Here is a 25,622-nt window from a genome sequence, read left to right as displayed (position 1 = left end):
TTCAACTCTTCACCACTCCTGATGCCACCAGGATTCAAATGATCCAGGTCACTATGGTTTATGACAGTATCCTTTTTTTAAAAAAAATATTTATTTATTTGGTTGCGCTGGGTCTTACTTTTGGCAGGCGGGCTCCTTAGTTGCGGCTCACTGGCTCCTTAGTTGTGGCATGCAAACTCTTAGTTGTGGCATGCATATGGGATTTAGTTCCCTGACCAGGGATATGACAATATCCTTTTAACTAGTGTCCTACTTCAGTCTTTTGTCAATCTCTGCTGGCTTCCCATCTCAGAGTAAAAGCCCGAGTCCTTACCACCAACCCACAAGTCCCTGCATGGTCTGCCTCGTCCCCGTCCCCTACCTCTGTGACCTCATCTCCTCCTATTCTTCTTGCTCACCTGCTTCTGTCACATCTTTGAACATACCAAGCATGCTTCCACCTTGGGTCCTTTGCTCTTGCTATTACATCTTCCTGGAATGCTTATCCCCCAGGTACTCCCATGGCCAGCCCCCCAACTTCAGGTCTTCAAAGGTTCCTTTCTAGCAAGCATTTACCTGGCTACCTTCTTTAAAATTCTAACTCCTTCCCCCTCGAGCCTCATGTTCCTCTTGCTTGTTTTATTTTTTCTCCCTAACCATGTCACTAATATGGTTATCTTATTTTATTATGTTTCCCCACTTAAATGTAAGCTCTACCAGGTCAGGGATTTTTGTCTATTTTAGTCATTACTGAATCTACAGCACCTAGTATAGTTCCTGGCATATAGTAGGCATTTAGTAAAAACTTGTTGAAAGAGTAGCTTAAATAAAAGTCATGGGCTGACTTAATGAACAATATTAAATAAATCAGTACCTCTAGTACAGGGATATGCAAAAGTCATGAAAGTGATGAATGAATAATGTTTGAGAAACACTGATTTAAATAATCTTTGAGTCTTTTTCTTTTGTGTTATTATAAATAGCACTGCAGTAAATACCCTTTAGTAATTTTCTTGTATATATTTATGATTATTTCTTTAAAATAAACGCTTAAAAGTCTCTTTGCTGATTCTTAGGATATACATATTTTTAAGACTTACTGAAGCTAGACAGCTTATCAGTTCATACCCCTCTCCAATCTATGAGCACTTATATTTCTTCCTAAACCTTGCGGTGCACTATCTCAGTGCCTTTTTATCTTTGCCAGTTTGATAGCTGAAAAAGCTGAGTGCCTGAGCTTGTGCTTCATCGATAACTTATATGTATGAGCATTTCCCCACCTGTTTAATTCTGATCTTTTTATCTTTTTTTTGTGACTTGCTTGCTCTTGTCTGTTTGGGCTGGGCTCTGATTGCAGGGGACTCAAAACCTCCACGAGCTGGTTTTATTGGATGGATGTCATAGGCACTCTGGTTTATGTACAAGGAAAGAATACGAAGGACAGGCAGACCTCTCAGAGACAGGAACGGGAGGGTTCCTGCTTCCTATCATGTCCATTCCAGCTTTTCTTTCCCTACTGGGTTTCCCTTTTCTCCCTCTCCGCAGGGCCTCTGCTTTTCTGTAACTGTTTATACCACCTAGCTTTGGTTTGCCATGTCACTCAGTTCAGCCCTGACTCTTAGTAGGACCTTTCAGTTCAGATACCCATCATCATCCAGGTGCCGTGGGCATCTGTGTCTCAGATTTCCAGGAGTGAGCAGTCAGTTGGCTCCATTTCATTAGGTGGTTGCTTCTGGTCTAGCTAGCTGAGATTAGGGTTGGGCGGGGGTGGTTGAGGCACTTGGTGCCTGTTTTGTCCAGGGGCTGTGGGTGAAATAGCTTCTCTAGGAAGGATGCAGCGACTGGAATGTTCAGTACCATGTCTTTTGCCCATTTTTTCGTATGATGTGTTCATCTTTCTCTTATGGGTACACAGAAGCCCATTGCATATGAAGACTAGTTTTGTCTTTTGTCTCATGGGTGTTTTTCTCTCTGATTACCATTTTAATTTTGCTTGGTGTTTTCGCCATTTAATTAAACCAGTCAATTAAATCATGATTTTTGCTACTGTAAAGTTTAGAAATACCTTCTTTATGAGGAAATTATATATTCAGCTATACCTTCTTCTAGTTCTTTTTTTTATTAGTTTCTGCTTTATAACAAAGTGAATCAGTCATACATATACGTCTGTTCCCCCATCCCTTCCCTCCTGTGTCTCCCTCCCTCCCACCCTCCCCATCCCACCCCTCCAGGCGGTCACAAAGCACCGAGCCGATCTCCCTGTGCTCTGCGGCTGCTTCCCACTATCTATCTACCTTACGTTTGGTACTGTATATATGTCCATGCCTCTCTTTCACTCTTCTAGTTCTTTACGGTTTTATTTTTTATGTGCCCCTTGAATTACATTAAATTTTAGGGGAATTTGGGAGAGAAATAGTAACTTTGCCTAATTCATTCTAGGAGCATAGTGTTTATTTAGTATTAATTTCTTTCAGCAAAATTTTATAGCTTTCTTTATTCTAGTTCTGTACCTTTCTTAAGTTTAGTCCTAGCTACTTTATAAATTTTATTCTTATTATGAGTAGAATTTTTCTCAATTATGTTTTCTAACTGGTCCTTTGTGGTTTATTGAAGCTATTGTTTTCATATTTTTATTTTATAACTGACCACTTTACTAGTTCTAATAACTTTTGTTGTTGTTGTTGTTGTTGTTGTTGCGGTACGCGGGCCTCTCACTGATGTGGCCTCTCCCGTTGCGGAGCACAGGCTCTGGACACGCAGGCTCAGCGGCCATGGCTCACAGGTCCAGCCGCTCTGCGGTATGTTGGATCTTCCCGGACCGGGGCACGAACCCATGTCCCCTGCATGGGCAGGCGGACTCTCAACCACTGCGCCACCAGGGAAGCCCTCTAATAACTTTTTTACCTAATACTTTTGGGCTTTGTATGTAGACAGTTACAACATATGCAAATAGTTATTTTATTTCTTCCTTTTTCTATCTTTTCATTTTTTTTCTCATTTTACTGTAGTAGATCTTTTAGAATGAGGATTATGGTGATTGTAATGGAATGTAAAACAATGTCTTATACTGTTGTGTTTTGTTAGGAATAATTGTTCTGATTAGATAGTCAGAATAGGGACTTCCCTGGTGGCGCGCACTGAATAAGACTCTGCACTTCCAATGCAGGGGGGCCTGGGTTTGATCCCTGGTCAGGGAACTAGATCGCACATGGGATGCTGCAACTAAGAGTTCACATGCCACAACTAAGGAGCCCTGGAGCCACAACTAAGGAGCCCATCTGCTGCAACTAAGGAGCCCACGTGCCACAAATAAGGAGCCCAGAAGCCAAAACTAAGGAGCCTGCCTGTCTCAACTAAGACCTGGTGCAACCAAATAACTAAATTAATTAAAAAAAAAAAGCAGTAGTTGTTTAACAACCTTTAGATAGTCAGAATATTTGGGAATGTAGAGGTAAATGAAACTAGTGGAAAACTGGTCTTGACCCAAAAGATTATCTACACTGGCTTGTCTTGGAGCCTGAATGTTTCACTTGTTACTCTCTTTCTGACCAAATCATTGCCTTCAGAAAGTCCCTGTTAAAATGCCCATGTGATCCTCCCATTAACACAGACTTGCTAATATAGCGTGTCACTGATGTGGTTCACTGATTTTCTGATAATTGATACTGGTCTACTATTATGGAAAATGAGAAATGGACCTTAAACAGATAGGATAGAAAGTGTTTAGGTGGTGATGGCAGCATGAGCCCTTGTAGTTAGCAGCTGCTTACTTCAGCTTCATCTTTTCTCTGCTTTGTGTTCTGTGTACCTCCCACGTCCACCCCACAAACTCAACCACAGTGAACTTCTTTTGCTTTCTTAAATGTGTTTTATTCTCTTGTCTTGAGCTTTCCTGTTCTTACCTCCCACTCTTAGCATCCTCGTCCTCAGGGTCAACTTCAGTGTCACTCTTCTCTAAGAGACTGATTTCCTTAGAGTAGGTTATGGTCCTACCATGTACTCTGAATGTACCCTGTATTTTCCTTAAAATTACATTATTATAATTGCTTTGAAAAATAATCTCTTTTAAAAATGTTAGAGCTATTTAACTATAACCTCAAAGTGCAGTGCCAGAGAGCGTGTCTCCCTTACTGATCATTGTGTCTTACACCTAAGTAGTCACTCAATAAATGCTTCCAAAATTAATGATGAACAGGGGAATGGAGGACAGTGAGCATGGGTGAGAGACTGCAGGGAGCTGCCTTGATTAGTGAAAGTGATAGCAAGAGGGAGTTGGAGGTGTTGGAAGGGAAGGTATGGTGTACGCCTGTGCCAGAAGCACTTAGTTTCTGAACCTGTGTAGAGCTGAAGGGAAGGCCTGCCTTCTGTTACTGAATTTGAGCAGAGTTTTGAGAGATTTGAAATGCAGTTTCATATACAGGTGAACTCAGTGTACCCTTGGACACGGAGGAGAATACAACCCTATACTTCATGCTTTTACCCTTTAATTTCTTTGCTTTTCAGGGTTGCAGTAGTACAGCCACTAGGATTTTACAATATCTAAACTGGCAGACTGGCTCATAAAGTTTAGGACCCCACCTACACTGAAGACCATATTTAAAAAGCTAGAGTGCAAAAAGGCAGTAGGAGGAAAAAACAGGAGTCTGTACAAAAAAAGCAGGACTTGGTGCTTTTTCGTTGGCAAAAGCAAGGAAAGTTTGCTTTTGTGAGCCTGGATGGCACCAGTTCATAAAAATATTTCCATCAGTGGAGAAAGAATTACCATACAGTTTCACTGTTTCTCAAGTTAGAGTAAACTTGTATTCCTATACTTCTGTTTTGTATATTATCATTCTATTATAAATTATAAACAGTGAACTCAGAGCCAAATGTAAATAGGAGACCAAATACATTTATTACTATTATTTTCTTTATCTCATGTATTCAAACTATGTATTCCTGAGGAAAACTGCTCTTTGACATAATGTTGAACTGAGGGTTGAACTTTGAGTATTAATACTTGGAGTATTGAAAACAAATCCATGTCAATTGAGCTGCTTTTCATGAGATTACTATATGAGTAATAAAATTAAGCAAGTTGAGGTGCTAATTTTGGTAGATTGGGTTGTAGTGATACTGCATTTAAGTTTAGAGTAATCTGGCCATTTTTCATATCCACTTGAAGTCTTCCTCTGGCTCCCTTGCCTAAGTACTCACACTACTGCCCTTTTTCCTGTACGCTGTACGATGCCACTGGCCTCACGCTTTGAACAAGCCCTGGGGTCTTACACCCCTGAGACTTGCTGTGCATTGCCTGTGCTGGGAGAGCCTTTCCTTTATCACTGTCCACCTGGCATACGCCTCCTTTTGGTTCAGGATTGTGCAGGATGTAATCTTTTAACAGTTGGAACACTGATTGCTCCGTGATTTCTGTCTTGTTTGTAGTTATTTCTACAAACTTTGTCTGCACTACCTAGACTTTAAAATCCATGATGTTGGGAGCTGTGCTTTGCTCTTTATTCATCTTTGTACACACTGTACCTACTGTGAAGTCTGGGTGCTCAGTAATTGCTGTCAGTGAGGGAACTTTGTAGGTGGTTAGGCATCTCTGGCCTCCTCTTAAGCCTCTGCTCTTTATTTATTTATTTAATTGACATATAGTTGGTTTACAGTGTTGGGTTAGTTTCTGGTGTACGGCAAAGTGCTTCTGTTTTACATATATGTGTTTACATATATAGATATATATCCTTTTTCAGGTTACTTTCCATTGTAGGTTATTACAAGATATTGAATATAGTTCCCTGTGCTGTACAGTAGGCCCTTGTTGTTTATCTACTTTATATACAGTCGTGTGTATCTGTTAACCCCAAACTCCTAATTCATCCCTCCCCTCTTTCCCTTTGGTAACCATAAGTTTGTTTTCTATGTCTGTGAATCTGTTTCTGTTCTGTAAATAAGTTCATTTGTATCAATTTTTAGATTCCACATATAAGTGATATCATATGACATTTGTCTTTCTCTGACTGATTAGTATGATCATCTCTAGGTCCATCCGTATTGCTGCAAATGGCATTATTTCATTCTTTTTTATGGCTGAGTAGTATTCTATTGTGTATATGTACCACGTCTTCTCTATCCATTCATCTGTCGATGGACATTTAGGTTGCTTCCATGTCTTGGCTATTGTGAATAGTGCTACTATGAACATTGGGCTGCATGTATCTTTTCAAATTATAGTTTTCTCCAAATATTTGCCCAAAAGGGGGATTGCTGAATCATATGGTAACTCAATTTTTAGTTTTTTTTTTTTTTTAAGGAATCTCTTTACTGTTCTCCATAGTGACTGCACCAATTTACATTCCCACCAGCAGTGCAGGAGGGTTGCCATTTCTCCTCACCCTCTGCAGCATTTATCATTTGTGGTCTTTTTGTTGATGGCCATTCTGACTGGTGTGAGGTGATACTTCATTGTAGTTTTGATTTGCATTTCTCTAATAATTAGTGATGTTGAGCATTTTATCATGTGCCTGTTGGCCATCTGTGTGTCTTCTTTGGAGAATTGTCTACTTAGGTCTTCTGCCCATTTTTTGATTGGGTTGTTTAGTTTTTCAGTATTGAGCTGTATGAGCTGTTTGTATATTTTGGAGATTTATCGCGTGTTGGTCACATCATTTGTAAATATTTTCTCCCATCCTGTAGATTGTCTTTTCATTTTTTTGATGGTTTCCTTTGCTGTGCAGAAGCTTATAAGTATGATTAAGTGCCATTTGTTTATTTTTCCTTTTATTTCTTTTGTGTTGGGAGACTGGCCTAAGAAAACATTGGTACGATTTATGTCAGAATGTTTTGCCTGTGTTCTCTTCTGGGAGTTTTATGGTGTCATGTCTTGTATTTTTGACTTTATTTTGTGTACGGTGTGAGGGAGTGTTCTAACTTCATTGATTTACATGTGGTGTCCAGCTTTCCCAACACCACTTGCTGAAGAGACTGTCTTTTCTCCATTGAATATTCTTGCCTCATTTGTTGAAGATTAATTGACCATGGGTGTGTGGATTTATTTCTGTGCTATCTATTCTGTTCCATTGATCCATATGTCTGTTTCTCTGCCAGAAACACAGTGTTTTGATTACTGTAGCTTTGTAGTATTGTCTGAAATCTTGGAGATCAAAGCCTCCAGCTTTGTTCTTTTTCCTCAGGATTGCTTTGGCAATTCTGGGACTTTTATGGCTCCATGTAAATTTTAGGATTATTTGTTCTAGTTCTGTGAAAAATATCATGGGTAATTTATAGGGATCACATTAAATCTGTAGATTGCTTTGGGTAGTATGACCATGTTAACAATATTCTTCCAACCCAAGAGCATGGGTTATCTTTCTGTTTCTTTGAATCATCATTAATTTCCTTTATCAATGTTTTATAGTTCTCAGCATGTAAGTCTTTCACCTCCTTGGTCAGGTTTATTCCTAAGTATTTTATTTTTTGATGCAATTTTAAAAGGGATTTGGTTTTTACTTTCTCTTTCTGATATTTCATTGTTGGTGTAAAGAAATGCAACAGATTTCTGTATGTTAATCTTGTATCCTGCTACCTTGCTGAATTTGTTTATCAGTTCTAGTAGTTTTTATGTGGAGTCTTCAGAGTTTTCTATATGTAGTATCATGTCACCTGCATATAATGACAGTTTTACCTCTTCCCTTCCAATTTGAGTGCCTTTTATTTCGTTTTCTTGTCTGATTGCTGTGGCTAGGACTTCCAATAGTATGTTGAAAGGAAGTGGTGAGAGTGGGCATCCTTGTCTTCTTTCAGATTTTAGTGGGAAGCCTTTCAGCTTTTCACCATTGAGTATTATGTTGGTTGTGGGTTTGTCATAAATAGCTTTTTATAATGCTAAGATATATACCCACTTTGGCAAGAGTTTTTATCATGAATGGATGTTGAATTTTATCAAGTGCTTTTTCTGTATCTGTTGAGATAATCATGTGATATTTATCTTTTCTTTTGTTAATGTGGTGTATCACATTGAGTGATTTGTGTGTGTTGAACCACCCTTGTGACCCTGGAATGAATCCAAATTGACCATGGTGTATGTATGTATTTTGTTTTGTAATGTATTGCCAGATTCAGTTTGATATTTTGTTGAGGATTTTTGCATGTGTATTCATCAAAGATATTGACCTATAATTTTCTTTTTTGGTGGTATCTTTGTCATATTTTAGTATCAGGGTGATGGTGGCTTCATAGAATGAATTTGAGAGTGTTCCCTCCTCTTCAATCTTTTGGAAGAGTTTGAGAAGGATAGGTATAAGTTCTTTGTATGTTTGGTAGAATTCCTCAGTGAAGCCAGCTGGTCCTGGGCTGTTGTTTGCAGGGAGGTGTTTTTGTTTGTTTGTTTTTTGTTTTTTTCATTATAGATTCTATTTCACCTCTGGTGATCAGTCTGCTCAAATTATCTGTTTCTTCATGATTCAGTTTTGGTGGGCTGTATGTTTCTAGAAACTTCTTCATTTCTTCTAGGTTGTCCAGTTTGTTGGCATATAATTGTTCACAGTATTATATTTTTTTTGTATTTCTGCAGTGTCAGTGGTTATTTCTCCTCTTTCACTTTTTATTTTATTTATTGGGGTCCTCTCTCTGTTCTTGGTGAGTCTGGCTAGAGGTTTGTCAGTTTTGTTTATCCTTTCAAAAAACCAGCTCTTGGTTTTATTTTTTCTATTTTTTAAATCTCTCTATTTTATTCATTTCCTCTCTGATCTTTATTATTTCTTTCTGCTCACTTTAGGTTTTGTTTTTTCTTGTTTTTCTAATTCTTTTAGGTAGTAGTTTAGGTTGTTTGAAATTTTTCTTGTTTTTTGAGGAAGGCCTGTATTGCTGTGAGCATCCCTCTTAGGACTACTTTTGCTGTATCCCATAGATTTTGTATGGTTGTGTTTTCATTGTCATTTGTCTCAAGGTATTTTTGGATTTCCTCTTTGATTTCATCATTGACCTGTTGGTTTTTTAGTAGCATGTTGTTAAGTCTTCATGTAGTCTTTTTCTTTTTTTTTTTTCTCATTTCTCTTTCTGTGGTTGATTTCTAGTTTCATGCTGATGTGGTCAGAAATAAATGCTTTAAATAATTTCTATTCTCTTAAATTTGTTGAGGCATGTTTTATGTCCTAATATGTTGTCTGTTTTAGAGAATGTTCCATGAGCGTTTGATAAGAATATGTATTCTGGTTTTTTGTTGTTGTTGTTTGTTTGTTTTTTGATGTAGTGCCCTGTAGATATCAGTTAAGTCTAACGATTCTTTTTTGTGTCATTTAGGGTCTCTGTTGCATTATTGATTTTCTGTCTGGAAGATCTGTGCATTGATGTCAGTGGGTGTTAAAGTCTCCTATTATTATGTTCCCATCAACTTCTCCCTTTATGTATGTTAGTATTTGTTTTACGTATTTAGGTGCTTCCATATTGGGTGCATATATGTTATCGAGTGTAATATACTCTTCTTATATTGATCCTTTTATCATTATATAGTGTCCTTCTTTATCTTTCTTTATGACCTTTGTTTAAAGTCTATTTTGTCTGATATGAATATTGTTTTAAAGTCTGTTTTGTCTGATATGAATCCTGCTTTCTTGTCATTTCCGTTTGGATGAAATATCTTTTCCATCCCCTCACTTTCAGTCTGTGTGGGTCTCTTGTATGCAGCATATTGTAGGTTCTTGTTTTATTATACAGTCTGCCATTCTTTGTCTTTTGATTGGAGCATTTAGTCCGTTCACATTTAAGGTAATTATTGATAGGTATGTATTTATTGCCATTTTTAACTTTGTTTTCCAGTTGATTTTTTACTTCTTTTTTGTTCCTTTCTTTTTCCTTTTGTGGATTGATGGTTTTCTTTTGTTTTATGCTTGAGTTCTCTTCTTTTTGGTTTTTATGAATCTGTTATGAGCTTCTGATTTGTGGTTACCATGGTTTTCAAGTATGTCAGTCCACCACTATATCTACTTGCTCATATAAGCTCAAACACATTCTGAAAAACAATCTACATTTTCTTACTCCCCACACCCCCGTTTTTATGATTTTAATGTCCTATTTTACATCTTCATGTTTATCATTTTGCTGGTCATTGTAGTTATAATTGCTTTCACAAAAATTGTTTTGATTGCTTTTTTTAAATCTATACGCTGGTTTATTTAAGTGATCTACAGTACTTTTACATATTTGCTTTTCCTGTTGTAATTTTCTTTTTCCTATAGAATCTCGCTTCTTTTCTATTTAGAGAAGAACTGTCAATATTTCTTCTAGGATAGGTTTAGTATTGCTGTATTCTTTTTGTTTTTGCTTGTCTAAGAAATTCTTTATCCTAAATGATAATCTTGCTGGGTAAAGTATCCTGGGTTGCAGGTTTTTCCGTTTTAGGACTTTGAATATATCTTTCTACTCCCTTCTGGCCTGCAGCATTTCTGTAGAGAAATCAGCTGATAGCCTGATGGGGGTTCCCTTCTAACTAACTCTTCGTTTTTCTCTTGTGTCTTTAGAACCTCTTTTTATCTTGAACTGTTGCCATTTTAATCGTAATATGTCTTAGAGTAGGTCTGCTTGGGTTCATCTTGTTTGAGACCCTCTGTACTTCCTGTACCTGGATATCTGTTTCCTCCTTTAGGTTTGGGAAGTTTTCAGTCATAATTTCTTCAAATACATTTTTGATTCTTTTTTTCTCTTTTTTCTACCTCTGAGATCCCTATTATGTATAGATTGGCATGCTTTATAATATCCATAGTTCTCGTATATTGCTTTTATTTTTTTTCTATGTCTTTTTTTATACAGCGGGTTCTTATTAGTTATCCATTTTACACATATTAGTATACACCTGCCAATCCCAATCTCCCAATTCATCACACCACCCCCCCACTTTTCCATCCTTGATGTCCATACATTTGTTCTCTACATCTGCGTCTCAATTTCTGCCCTGCAAACCGGTTCATCTGTACCATTTTTCTAGGTTCCACATATATGTGTTAATATACGATATTTGTTTTCTCTTTCTGACTTACTTCACTTTGTATGACAGTCTCTAGATCCATCCATGTCTCTACAAATGACCCAATTTCGTTCCTTTTTATGGCTGGGTAATATTCCTTTGTATATATATACCACATCTTCTTTATCCATTCGTCTGTCAATGGGCATTTAGGTTGCTTCCATGTCCTGGCTATTGTGAATAGTGCTGCAATGAACATTGGGGTGCATGTGTCTTTTTGAATTATGGTTTTCTCTGTGTATATGCCCAGTAGTGGGCTTGCTGGGTCATATGGTAATTCTATTTTTAGTTTTTTAAGGAACCTCCATACTGTTCTCCATAGTGGCTGTATCCATTTACATTCTCACCAACACTGCAAGAGGGTTCTCTTTTCTCCACACCTTCTCTAGCACTTGTTGCTTGTAGATTTTCTGATGATGCCCATTCTAATTGGTGTGAGGTGATACCTCATTGTAGTTTTGATTTGCATTTCTCTAATGATTAGTGATGTTGAGCAGCTTTTCATGTGCTTCTTGGCCATCTGTATGTCTTCTTTGGAGAAATGTCTATTTAGGTCTTCTGGCCATTTTTTGATTGGGTTGTCTTTTTTTTTAATATTGAGCTGCATGAGCTGTTTATATATTTTGGAGATTAATCCTTTGGCGGTTGATTCGTTTGCAAATATTTTCTCCCATTCTGAGGGTTGTCTTTTTGTCTTGTTTGTACTTTCCTTTGTCTTGCAAAAGCTTTTAAGTTTCATTAGGTCCCATTTGTTTATTTTTGTTTTTATTTCCATTACTCTAGGAGGTGGATCAAAAAAGATCTTGCTGTGATTTATGTCAAAGAGTGTTCTTCCTATGTTTTCCTTTAAGAGTTTTATAGTGTCCCATCTGACATTACATTTAGGTCTCTAATCCATTTTTAGTTTATTTTTGTGCATGGTGTTAGGGAGTGTTCTAATATCATTCTTTTACTACATGTAGCTGTCCAGTTTTCCCAGCACCACTTATTGAAGAGACTGTCTTTTCTCCATTGAATATCCTTGCCTCCTTTGTCATAGATTAGTTGACCATAGGTGCGTGCGTTTATCTCTGGGCTTTCTGTTCTGTTCCATTGATCTATATTTCTGATTTTGTGCCAGTACCATATTGTCTTGATTACTGTAGCTTTGTGGTATAGTCTGAAGTCAGGGAGTCTGATTCCTCCAGCTCTGTTTTTTTTCCCTCAAGACCACTTTGGCTATTCAGGGTCTTTTGTGTCTCCATACAGATTTTAAGATTTTTTGTTCTAGTTCTGTAAAAAATGCCATTGATAATTTGATAGGGACTGCACTGAATCTGTAGATTGCTTTGGGTAGTATAGTCATTTTCATAATATTGATTCTCCCAATCCAAGAACATGGTATATCTCTCCATCTGTTGGTATCATCTTTAATTTCTTTCAGCAATGTCTTACAGTTTTCTGCATACAGGTCTTTTGTCTCCCTAGGTAGGTTTACTCCTAGGTATTTTATTCTTTTTGTTGCAGTGGTAAATGAGAGTGTTTCTTTAATTTCTCTTTCAGATTTTTCATCATTAGTGTATAGGAATGCAGGAGATTTCTGTGCATTAATTTTGTATCCTGCAACTTTGCCAAATTCATTGATTAGCTTTACTAGTTTCCTGGTGGCATCTTTAGGATTCTCTATGTATAGTATCATGTCATCTGCAAACAGTGACAGTTTTATTTCTACTTTTACAGTTTGTATTCCTTTTATTTCTTTTTCTTCTCTGATTGCCGTGGCTAAGACATCCAAAACTATGTTGAATACTAATGGTGAGAGTGGACAGCCTTTTCTTGTTCCTGATCTTAGAGGAAATGCTTTCAGTTTTTCACCATTGAGACTGATGTTTGCTGTGGGTTTGTCATATATGGTGTTTATTATGTTGAGGTAGGTGCCCTCTATGCCCACTTTCTGGAGAGTTTTTTATCATAAATGGGTGTTTAATTTTGTCAAAAGGTTTTTCTGAATCTATTGAGGTGATCATATGGTTTTTCTTCTTCAGTTTGTTAATATGGTGTATCACATTGATTGATTTGCGTATATTGAAGAAACCTTGCATTCCTGGGATAAATCCCACTTGATCATGGTGTATGATCCTTTTAATGTGTTGTTGGATTGTGTTTGCTAGCATTTTCTTGAGGATTTTTTTTTTTTTTTTTTTTTTTTTTTTTTTTTAAATTGCATGAAAAATACCCCTATTTATTTATTTATTTATTTATGGCTGTGTTGGGTCTTCGTTTCTGTGCGAGGGCTTTCTCTAGTTGCGGCGAGCGGGGGCCACTCTTCATCGCGGTGCGCGGGCCTCTCACTGTCGCGGCCCCTCCCGTTGCGGAGCACAGGCTCCAGACGCGCAGGCTCAGTAGTTGTGGCGCACGGGCTTAGTTGCTCCGCGGCATGTGGGATCTTCCCAGACCAGGGCCCGAACCCGTGTCCCCTGCATTGGCAGGGAGATTCTTAACCACTGCGCCACCAGGGAAGCCCCTTCTTGAGGATTTTTGCATCTATATTCATCAGTGATATTGGTCTGTAATTTTCTTTTTTTGTAGTGTCTTTGTCTGGTTTTGGTATCAGGGTGATGGTGGCCTCATAGAATGAGTTTGGGAATGTTCCTTCCTCTGCAAGTTTTTGGAAGAGCTTGAGAAGGATGGATGTTGGCTCTTCTCTAAATGTGTGATAGAATTCACCTGTGAAGCCATCTGGTCCTGGACTTCAGTTTGTTGGAAAAATTTTAATCTCAGTTTCAATTTCATTACTTGTGATTGGCCTGCTCATATTTTCTATTTCTTCCTGGTTCAGTCTTGGAAGGTTATACCTTTCTAAGAATCTGTCCATTTCTTCCAGGTTGTCCGTTTTATTGCCATAGAGTTGCTTGTAGTAGTCTCTTATGATGCTTTGTATTTCTGTGGTGTCTGTTCTAACTTCTCCTTTTTCATTTCTAATTTTATTGATTTGTGTCCTCTCCCTCTTTTTCTTGATGAGTCTGGCTATTGGTTTATCAATTTTGTTTATCTTCTCAAAGAACCAGCTTTTAGTTTTGTTGATCTCTGCTCTTGTCTTCTTTGTTTCTATTCTATTTATTTCTGCTCTGATCTTTATGATTTCTTTCCTTCTGCTAACTTTGGGTTTTGTTCATTCTTCTTTCTCTAGTTCCTTTAGGTGTAAGGTTAGGTTGTTTATTTGAGATGTTTGTTGTTTCTTGAGATAGGATTGTGTTGCTATAAACTTCCCTCTTAGAACTGCTTTTGCCACATCCCATAGGTTTTGGATTGTTGTGTTTTCATTGTCATTTGTCTCTAGGTATTTTTTGATTTCCTCTTTGATTTCTTCAACGATCTCTTGGTTATTTAGTATGTATTGTTTAGCCTCCGTGTGTTTGTTATTTTTACGTTTTTTTTCCCTGTAATTGATTTCTAATCTCGTAGCATTTTGGTCAGAAAAGATGCTTGATATGATTTCAATTTTCTTAAATTTACTAAGGCTTGATTTGTGATCCAAGATGTGATCTATCCTGGAGAATGTTCAGTGTGCACTTGAGAAGAAAGTGTAATATGCTGTTTTTGGATGGAATGTCCTTTAAATATCAATTAAATCTATCTGGTCTGTTGTGTCATTTAAAGGTTGTGTTTCCTCATTAATTTTCTTTTTGGATGATCTGTCCAGTTTTGTGAGTGAGGTGTTAAAGTCCCGCACTATTATTGTGTTACTGTCGATTCCCTCTTTTATCGCTGTTAGCAGTTGCCTTATGTATTGAGATGCTTCTATGTTGGGTGCATATATATTTATAATTGTTCTATCTTCTTCTTGGTTTGATCCCTTGATCATTATGTAGTGTCCTTCCTTGTCTCTTGTAACATTCTTTATTTTAAAGTCTATTTTACCTGCTATGAGTATAGCTACTCCAGCTTTCTTTTGATTTCCATTTGCATGGAATATCTTTTTCCATCCCCTCACTTTCAGTCTGAATGTGTCCCTAGGTGTGAAGTGGGTCTGAAGTGTAGATAGCATATATATTGGGTCTTGTTTTTGTATCCATTCAGCGAGCCTGTGTCTTTTGGTTGGAGCATTTAATCCATTCATGTTTAAGGTAATTATCGATATGTATGTTCCTGTTACCCTTTTCTTAATTGTTTTGGGTTTGTTTTTGTAGGTCCTTTTCTTCTCTTGTTTTTATCACTTAGAGAAGTTCCTTTAGCATTTTTTGTAGAGCTTGTTTGGTGATGCTGAATTGCCTTAGCTTTTGCTTGTCTGTAAAGCTTTTGATTTCTCCATTGAATCTGAATGAGATCCTTGCTGGGTAGAGTAATCTTGGTTGTAGATTCTTCCCTTTCATCGCTTTAAGTATATCGTGCCACTCCCTTCTGGCTTGTAGAGTTTCTGCTGAGAAATCGGCTGTTAACCTTATGGGAGTTCCCTTGTATGTTATTTGTCATTTTTCCATTGCTGCTTTCAATAATTTTTCTTTTTCTTTAATTTTTGCCAATTTGATTACTGTGTGTCTCAGTGTGCTTCTCCTTGGGTTTATCCTGTATGGGACTCGCTGTGCTTCCTGGACTTGGGTGGCTACTTACTTTCCCGTGTTAGGGAAATTTTCTACTATAATCTCTTCAAATATTTTCTCTGCTCCTTTCTCTCTCTCTTCTCCTTCTGGGATCCTTATAATGCGAATGTTGTTGCATTTAATGTTGTCCCAGAGGTCTCTTAGTCTGTCTTCATTTATTTTCATTCTTTTTTCTTTATTCTGTTCCACAGCAGTGAATTCCACCATTCTGTCTTCCAGGTCACTTATCCGTTCTTCTGCCTCAGTTATTCTGCTATTGATTCCTTCTAGTGTATTTTTCATTTCAGTTACTGTATTGTTCATCTCTGTTTGTTTGTTCTTTAATTCTTCTAGGTCTTTGTTAAACATTTCTTGCATCTTCTCAATCTTTGCCTTCATTCTTTTTCCAGGTCCTGGACCAGCTTCACTATCAATATTCTGAATTTCTTTTCTGGAAGGTTTCCTATCTCCACTTCATTTTGTTGTTTTTCTGGGGTTTTATCTTGTTCCTTCATCTGGTACATAGCCCTCTGCCTTTTCATCTTGTCTTTTTTTCTGTGAGTGTGGTTTTTGTTCCACAGGCTGCAGGATTGTAGTTCTTCTTGCTTCTGCTGTCTGCCCTCTGGTGGATAAGGCTATCTAAGAGGGCTGTGCAAGTTTCCTGATGGGAGGGACTGGTGGTGGGTAGAGCTGGCTGTTGCTCTGGTGGGCAGAGCTCAGTAAAACTTTAATCCGCTTGTCTGCTGCTGGGTGGGGTGAGTTTCCTCCCTGTTGGTTGTTTGGTCTGAGGCGACCCAACACTGGAGCCTACCCATGCTCTTTGTTGGGGCTAATGGCGGACTCTGGAAGCGCTCACGCCAAGGAGTACTTCCCACAGCTTCTGCTGCCAGTGTCCTTGTCCTCACGGTGAGACACAGCCACCACCTGCCTCTGCAGGAGACCCCCCAACAGTAGCAGGTAGGTCTGGTTCAGTCTCCTACAGGGTCACTGCTCCTTCTCCTGGGTCCCGATGCACACAGTACTTTGTGTGTGCCCTCCAAGAGTGGAGTCTCTGTTTCCCCGAGTCCTGTCAAAGTCCTCTAGTCAAATCCCGCTAGCCTTCAAAGTCTGATTCTCTAGGAATTCCTCCTCCCGTTGCCAGACCCCCAGGTTGGGAAGCCTGATGTGGGGCTCAGAACCTTCACTCCAGTGGGTGGACTTATGTGGTATAAGTGTTCTCCAGTCTGTGAGTCACCCACCCAGCAGTTATGGGACTTGATTTTACTGTGATTGTGCCCCTCCTACCATCTCACTGTGGCTTCTCCTTTGTCCTTGGATGTGAGGTATCTTTTTTGGTGAGTTCTAGTGTCTTCCTGTTGATGAATTTTCAGCAGTTAGTTGTGATTCCGGTGTTCTCGCAAGAGGGAGTGAGAGCACATCCTTCTACTCCACCATCTTGAACCAATCCCTCCCCCGACTCCATTTGTCTTTCTGTCTGCTGTTCTGATGGAGTGGTTTCCATTATTTTGTCTTCCGATTGCTTATTCGTTGTTCTCCATTACTTAGCTTGCTATTTATTGCCTTTATCTTTATTTTCGTCTCGGCAGTTGAGCTGTCTGTTTTTGTGTGTGTGTGTGTGTTACGTGGGCCTCTCACTGCTGTGGCCTCTCCCGTTGCAGAGCACAGGCTCTGGACGCGCAGGCTCAGCGGCCATGGCTCACGGGCCCAGGTGCTCCGCGGCATGTGGGATCTTCCCAGACCGGGGCACGAACCCATGTCCCCTGCATCGGCAGGCGGACTCTCAACCACTGCGCCACCAGGGAAGCCCGAGCTGTGTATTTTTGATCAGCTCCTCCTTATAGTTTCTGGTTCCTCATTACAGTGGTCTGCATTTCTATCTACAGCCTTTCTTCGTTCTTTCAGCACTTTTATTACCTCCTTTTTGGACTTCGGGTCTAGTGGACTGGAGTGGTCACTTTCACTGTTATTTCGGGGACCTTCTCTTGGTCTTTTATTTGGGTTGGTTCGTCTGCTTCTTCATTTTACTCATTTTTCTCGCACTGTATAAATTTAGAAGAAACAGTTATCTACTGTTTTTATGTGGGAGCTTCCCTGGGTAGCCTGCATGAGTCTATTATTTTTGGTGTGAGGGCCGTTTCTAGTATGGATGCCTGCCACATCTTTCCTCAGGGTGTGCTGGCTCTTATCCCCTTGAGAGTGGGTGTGATTAGTGTTGTGGTGACCAGAGCCTGCCCTGGATTTTGGGTGGGTCCTCCTCTTTCCTCTGTGGTTGTCACAGCACTGTCAGCAGCAGGGTCTGCTTCCCAGTTGCTGGAGCAGACGTCCCTAGATCCGGTTCTGAGCTGCTGTGTGAGGTAGGCAGGACTGGAGCACTCCCGCTGCGAGAGGAGCCACTGAGTGTTCCTCTGCAGGAGTTGTCCTTTGGGAAGTGTACTCTGATGTCACCTGTTACCTCTTGTGTGCGCTCACAAAGTACACTGTTCTTGTCATTGCCGGCCCGCCTTAGTCGTGAGAATTCTGGCAGTCGGCCCAAATGTCCCTCAGGTGCTGCTCTCAGAAAGCTGCAGATGCAGATCTGCCGAAGTCCGGCATCTGGACACACTGCAGTGGCGCCCCTGGACCTGCTGTGGTAGTGCAGGGAATCAGCCCAAACCCCAGCCCCGCCTTTGCGTGTGCCTGCCCATAAAGCCCACCACTGCCAACACTGGTCCTGTTCCACCCAGGGGGGTGCCTGTCATCTGCTTGAATGTCCTGCCAGCGCTGCGCTCACAAACCTCCTGGTGGCATAAATCCTCTGAAGTTGCGCAGCTGCAGGAATTGGCTCAGATTTCAGCCCTGTCTTTGCGTGTGGGCAACCCACCTGTGCTTGTGTGCTCCCAGAGCTTGTAGAGGCGGAGCCGTGCCTGCCCATGAGCACACTGAGAATGAGGCTGCTGTGACTGGATCGCGTTCCACCCCTTCCTGTGTGAGTTGACAGTGGAGCTCCTGTGGTGCACCTAGGCTCTGTCCAGCACACACCCCCACCTGCAGCCTGGACCACACTCCGGGCCCTTTGGGTTGTCTCTGCACAGCCAACCCCAGTCCTGTCCCTGGGTCTGTTCGCTGAAGCTGGAGTTTCAGTCATGTGTCTCGGGCTGGGGAGTGCAGCAAGGTGGCCAGGACTGTCTGTGCTGGTCTCTCTTTGTACTGCCTGCTGAAGGCCAGCTGCTGCACTCTCCTCCGAGCCTCTGAGGCTCTGTCTGTCCCAGCTGATCTCCCAGCTGCGAAGGGGGTTCAGAGGGTGAGGGAACCTTTCTTCTCTCACAGCTCCCTCCCGGAGTCATAGGTCCCGTCCCTGTTCATTTCTTCCTGCCTAGTTAGGTGGTTTTCTTTCTTGCAGCTTTGGTTTTGTGAGGTCTTCTGCCTGTGTCATTAGGTGTTCTGTGAGAACTGCTCCACAGGTAGATGTATTTCTGATGCATTTGTGGGAGGGGGTGAGCTCCATGTCCTTTTATTCCACCGTCTTGATCTCTGCAAGGCCTTAAGCCTCTGCTCTTAACCGTGATGTTAACATTGTATAAAACAGTGTCACAGCCATCATACTCTTTCTGTCACTTTAGTGTGAGCTGATGTTAATTGTCTTACAGTGCTTATAGCTCAGAACTTACAGTACATCTGAAAGATAGAAGACATACTCTCTCTGAATAGAAATATTCATATCAGAGTTGTGAGTATAAAATGGAACTTGACCCTTGGGTATGTATAGCCAGAATAGGATTTTTAAAAAATACAAACCAGGGCTTCCCTGGTGGTGCAGTGGTTGAGAGTCTGCCTGCCGATGCAGGGGACACGGGTTCGTGCCTCGGTCCGGGAAGATCCCACATGCCACGGAGTGGCTAGGCCCGTGAGCCGTGGCCGCTGAGCCTGTGTGTCTGGAGCCTGTGCTCTCCGCAACGGGAGAGGCCACAACAGTGAGAGGCCTGTGTACCGCAAAAAACAAAACAAAACAAAACAAAACCTTCAAAAATTTTCCAGAGGGCCTTTGCCCAGGCTGACATTCATTCTCAAACTTCAGTGATAACACAGCACGTGTTTCTGGAATCAGTTGTGTGTAATATAACTCTATTCCTCCTTAACAGTAACAACATTTTTATTTCTGTAAGAGAAAGGTACAGAAGGAACTCATTTACATCACAAGGAATATAAAATAATAAGACATACCATTTGGTGAGTCCTACAAGAAGTCGGACTTAAGTTAGAAGGAAAATTGCTGCTGATATTATTCTGTTTGGATCCAACAATTGTACCAATTCATGTTGAGTGTAGTGTACCTTTACTAATCAGGGTTCTTCAGAGAAATAGAATCAATAGAATCTCATGTAAAGAATGAGATTTATTATAACGAATTGGCTTGCTGAGAAGTTCCACAATCTGCCCTCTGGAGACCCGGGCATGATGGTGGTGTAGTTTAAAGACCTTGGAGCTGGAGTGCTGATGCTGTACGTTCTAATCTGAGTTTGAAGGCCAGGAGTGATGAGGGCAGGAGAATATTGGTGTCCCAGTTCAGCAGTCAGGCAGGGGTGGGTGAAACTCTGCCTTCTTCCCCCTTTTGGTTTTATTGAGGCCCTCAGTGGACTGGATGATCTCCTCTGCCCCACATTGAGGAGGGACGTCTGCTTTACTCATTTCACTAATTCAAGTGTTCATCCCTTCCAGAAACACCCTCACAGACACTCCTAGAAATAATGTTCAACCATGTACATGGGCATCCTGGGGCACAGTCAAGATACATAAAATTAAACAATCACACAGTACCTTTTGCTCTAATGGGAGAAAATACGGAAGAACCTAGGCATCTGACCAGACAAAGTGGCTGTATATCAACTACACAGATCCTGTCTGATATTCTGATTCTGCCAGTAGTTTTAAATGCAGCAATGAGCTCCCCATGGAGGCTAGGAAAGAGATCAGATTTCCATAGGTCATTCTCAGTGCATCAAAAATACTGATCAGTTAAAGTGTAATGTTCAAAGTATGAATCATCATTTCTTATCCTAAAGCAAATACTGAAATCATCTTCATTCAAAATAATATTGAAACTCTTTGAGTTATTGATACTTCTTCCCCATGAGCAGGGCTCCATTCCCCTCAGCACTCATATCCCTAATTGTTACTTACCCTCACAGAATATAAAGGTTAGGGTGAGGATGCTTATAGCCAGCAGACATTGAACTTTCAGTTAAACTTTCTATAGGTGTGATTCTCAAACTGGACTGCAGCCCAGAGCCTGTCAATCTGAATTTTTAGGGGTGATGCCCAGTGATATGTGTTTTTAAATGAGCTTCCCAGGTGACTCTAACAGGTATTGAATTTTGGGAGCTACTGGTGGTCTTTACAATGAGAGATAACTGATAATGCTCAAACTACTGGTACAGCAGTTTTAAATTTGTTATAGCCTGTGATGCTTATTTGAAATATAAGTAACCCTTTGGTTCTCAAACTTTAGGTCTGGGGTAGGGCTGGAGAAGTTGCCTTTATAACATTTTCCTGGGTGATTCTAATGCACACATATATTTGAGAAACTGTGCTAGTATATGACAGCATAGCAGTAAGTCAGGGTTTTCCGAATTGTATTTCTCTAGGTATTAATAGATGTTCTTGGCACAAAAGGATTCATGTCAGATAACTTTGAGAAATGCTGGAAAGGTAAAAAGTGTTTTTGTTTTTTGTACAGCTCTAATTTCCATAGCCTGAAGCACTAGGGTTTTATGGAATACTGTTTTGGGGGACACATGGAAAGAGGGTGACTCTTGGCCCTTGTTTGTTGAAAGTCTTGGTTAAAGAGGTGGCGCTGGATTGGTGTAAGCCTGGGTGCACTGTATGTTCCTGGTGCTCTGACTTGGGGCTGGTTTGCTGCTTCCCAGTGTCCGTATCACAGTCAGGTATGTGTTGAACAAAGCACCTATCTCGTTCTTCTTTTATGAACTGCTCCCTCCAACCACTGCAGATTTCTTTGCCAACGTTTATCATGGATAATGAAGTATGTGCTTTAGGCATTGGTACATAGCTCTTAGATTTATTTTGGTGAGTTGTGGGGAACTTTTTTTCTATTTCTATTTTGTAAAGTTAAGAATTCTGGGAAAGAGAAACCACTGAAATCTTTAAAAATTTTTAATACTATTTTTGAGTGACTGATTTTTAAGGCAGGTATTATGATCCTCATTATTTGCAGACGAGGAAACTGAGGCTGAGAGAGGTGACACAACTTGCTGGGACTGAGACCTGAGACTAGGTCTGTTTGAGTCTCCAGACCCGTAATTTTTTTCCTTAGTGGCTTTGCCTTTCAGTTTTATTCAAGGTTTATATTAGTGCAGTGGATTGTTTACTGTGGAAAATACTGTAGGATTGAAGACAGATGTGGGTTCAATTCCAATTTTGTATCTAAGCAGCTTTGTGTCTTTGGGAAAGTCATTTAGTCTTTCTGAGCCTCACTTTTTTTCCCTCCATTAAATTGATACGTAGTGCTTTCCAGGCCTTATCCCCAGATATTAGTAAACATTTATGAACATGGGTGTGTGTAGTGTAAAGCACCATCTGTAACTGTAAGGGGAGAGAGCAGGTAGTGGTATCCACATTTTTAATAATGAGCTTTCCCCAAACTTTGGCAAGTTTTAAGTGGTATCAATGGGAATTACTTCTGAAAGTCTTTTGGTTGCTCTGAAGTGAGTAGCATGTGACAACACTGTGACAAGGTGCAGAAACGTCAGCTCTTCGGTGACTTGGGGCTGGTGGCATTGCAGCAAATTGCAGAATTTAGGATCTCCCGTGGCAGGACCAAAAAGCCAGGCTGATCTCCAGTAGGGCAGGACCTTTAACACCTCTGGTGCGTAAAGGGGAGGGGAGAAATCACACCTTTGCTATTTTTGTTACTTGACTGGTATTTTCTTACTTTAAGTGGTTGGGGTAAAGATCTTTTGAGAGGACTGGCGAGATTGACTTAAAGTGTATTTAGGTTTTCTTTTATCAGCCCTCGTTCCAAGGATAGGAATTCGGAATGTGAAAGTAAAACTGTCTAGGTGATTTGACTGTGTAGTTGAAGGAGAAATTTAAAAATGAATTTTAAGAGTGGTGCCAAAGGGCATTCTGTTTTCTTCAGACCCCAGAGGAAGGAGTGTGTCCTCCAAATGGAAGTTCCAGACTGGTAGGATTTTTGATTTTTGGCTTCTTGGGAGCTTTTCTGGCTCTTGGCTTTAGTGTTTTCATGTCTTTGTCCTCCTTCCCGCTCTCCCTCTTTTTCTTACTGCCACATAAGACCAGAGTGATATTACTTATCATATACGTCAGAAATAAAGCATAAATAAAAACTTCATAGAGCTGAATGACTGGGTTGAATGATCATCTCTGAGTGAGTGTATGTGCTGAGATAGGAGCTCAGAGGTGCCAGGACTCAGGAGGAGGGTGGGCAAGCACATGCTGTTGTTCTCTAAACTTTAAAATATCTGAACTGGGTCATCTGACATGTATTGTTTTTTTAGGTTTACTTATTATTTATTTATTTTATTTACTTTTGGCTGCGTCGGATCTTAGTTGCGGCACGTGGGATTTTCGTTGCAGCATGTGGGATCTTTTGTTGCAGCGCATGGGCTTCTCTCCAGTCGTGGCGTGTGGCTTTTCTCTCTCTAGTTGTGGTGCGTAGGCTCCAGGGCACGTGGGCTCTGTAGTTGTGGCACGTGGGCTCTAGTTGAGGTGCGTGAGCTCAGTAGTTGTGGTGGCATGTGGGATCTTAGTTCCCTGACCAGGGATCGAACCTGCGTCCCCTGCATTGTAAGGCGGATTCTTCACCAGTGGATCACCTGGGAAGTCCCTGATATGTATTTTTTATTTTATAAAAAAGACAAGATCTATATGAAGTTAATGTACTAGTGAGGACAGTATATTTTATATTTCTATGGTGAATTTCATTCTGAAATGGCTGTGTTCTCTGAAAGTCACAAAATCTAAGTGCATGCTGCCTTCTGGGTTCATCTCTGATATGCAGCTTCTTGCAGCAGATAGTTGGGAATTGCTAAGTGCATCACATCCGCACCTTATGGTATTTAGGTAAGGAAGCAGAGGGACTGTCACTAGGGGGATATTGGCCCAGGACATCACAGCTAGGTCATTCCCTCTTGCCATTTTAAAAGTTGAGTTTGAGGATGTTTCTGCTTTTTTTCTTGCACCGTGTCATGGGGTATTGCTCTTAAGAGTGTGGTAGGGTGAAAGGGTATTAGGAACACACTCTGGGGGATGGACTGTAGCACTGAAGAAGGGACACAGGTTTGCCCCCCTCCTCTCAAGTGATGCCCAAGTGACACCCTCCGAGGAACTGGGCTGGATGGACAGGTGCTGTCTGGGGCTCTGCGTGGTGATTCCTTTTTAAGAAGGCGTATATATGACCAAATCTTCTCCCTCTCTTTGCTTTGCTTCTTTGAAGTCTGATGCTCACTCAGCCTGGGCCATCTAGTAGTTTCAGGCCACTGAAGACCCTCTCATGGCTCCTCCCAAACCTAAGTTTGTCTGGTAAAAAAGCATCTTATTTTGTAAATTGAATAGCTTAGTGAACGTTTGAATGCATGTTTCACAGAGTGTGTGTTCCATGTAGGATAGGAATTACAAGGGTAGTAAACAAAACAAAACCACAAAAGTGATTTTATCAAGGTTAAACAAAGTAAAAGTCTTCTGTGAAGAACTTCTAAGTCTTTAGTACGAAGAGTACTCACCTGCATTGTGAATCTGCAAGGGGTGGGTTTAGAAGTTAAAGAATACTCAGCTTATTGGCCATTCCTATTTTTTATAGTATGGAGTGTATTTGTCGTCGAGGAAAATTTTCTTTTCCTCCTATCCCTTCCTCAAAATGAAGTTTGAAGTGATGGAATAGATTATGGTTCAAAAAATTATTTGAAGCCATGGGCATAGAAGTTCATAAGCCATATGGAGTAAGCTCTGCGTGTGTGTGTGTGTGTGTGTAGGCGGGTTATTTGTGTATGTGTGTGTAAAAGTCCCAAAGTTTGGTATTAAAGCAATATGGAGCAGTGTTTGAATTACCGGGGGAAATATTCTTCATTTCCACAGAAACTGGTCAACGAGTGAGAGAAATTATTAATATTCAGTTTTTTTCTTTTTAATTGGAGTGAAGTTGGTTTACAATGTTGTATTCGTTTCTGGTGTACAGCAGAGTGATTCAGTCATACATATCTCAGTTACATATGTTTTTTCGGATTATCTTCCGTTCTGGGGTATTACAAGATACTGAACATCGTTCCCTGCGCTGTACAGCAGGACCTTCCTGTTTCTCTGTTTCATACATAGTCGTGTGAACTTGTTAATTGCAAACGCCTCACTTATCCCTCCTCCCCTTTCCCCTGTGGTACCCATTTCTTTCCTGTGTCTGTGAGTCTCTTTCTGTTTTGTAAATAGGTCCATTTAGATTCCACAGGTAAGTGATATCGTGGTATTTGTCTCTGTCTGACTGACTTCACTTAGTATGATCATCTCTAGGTCCATCCATGTTGCTGCAGATGGCATGACTTCATTCTTTTTTATGGCTCGGTAATATTCCATTGTATATATATACCCCATCTTCTTCATCCAGTTATCTGTCGATGGACACTTAGGTTGCTTCCATGTCTTGACTATTGTAAATAGTGCTGCTATGAACATTGGGGTGCATGTGTCTTTTTGAACTATGGTTTCCTCTGGGTATATGCCCAGTAGTGGGATTGCTGGGTCATATAGTAATTCTATTTTTAGTTTTTTAAGGAACCTCCATATTGTTCTCCACAGTGGCTGCACCAATTTACATTCCCACCAACAGTGTAGGAGGGTTCCTTTTTCTCCACAACCTCTCCAGCATTTATTATTTGTAGTCTTTTTGATGATGACCATTCTGTTTGGTGTGAGGTGCATACCTCATTGTAGTTTTGATTTGCATTTCTCTAATAATTAGCGATGTTGAGCATCTTTTCATGCTCCTGTTGGCCATCTGTATGTCGTCTTTGGAGAGTATCTATTTAGACGTTCTGCTCACGTTTTGATTGAATTGGAGCTTTTTTTTTTGATATTGA

The 25,622-nt window shown here is 40.3% G+C and overlaps 1 protein-coding gene across 6 annotated transcripts in view; it reads left to right on the top strand.

The window, feature by feature from the left end:
- The window catches only part of PSD3 (pleckstrin and Sec7 domain containing 3), a gene marked incomplete at both ends in the record, with an annotated part of 563,129 nt that overhangs the window by 219,473 nt on the left and 318,034 nt on the right, over positions 1-25,622 (top strand). Inside the window, one exon of one of the 6 annotated variants that reach the window (XM_079726462.1) lies at positions 22,676-22,720. The exons of the other annotated variants lie outside the window; for them this stretch is intronic. Coding sequence (XP_079582588.1) covers positions 22,676-22,720 — 45 coding nt within the window. The remainder of the gene's footprint in view (positions 1-22,675; positions 22,721-25,622) is intronic. 6 annotated transcript variants of the gene reach the window in all.

This window comes from Hyperoodon ampullatus (genome assembly GCF_949752795.1).
Source record: "Hyperoodon ampullatus genome assembly, chromosome: 20".
In the NCBI taxonomy this organism is placed as follows: Eukaryota; Metazoa; Chordata; class Mammalia; order Artiodactyla; family Ziphiidae; genus Hyperoodon; species Hyperoodon ampullatus.
This window is presented reverse-complemented; position numbering and strand designations above follow the sequence as displayed.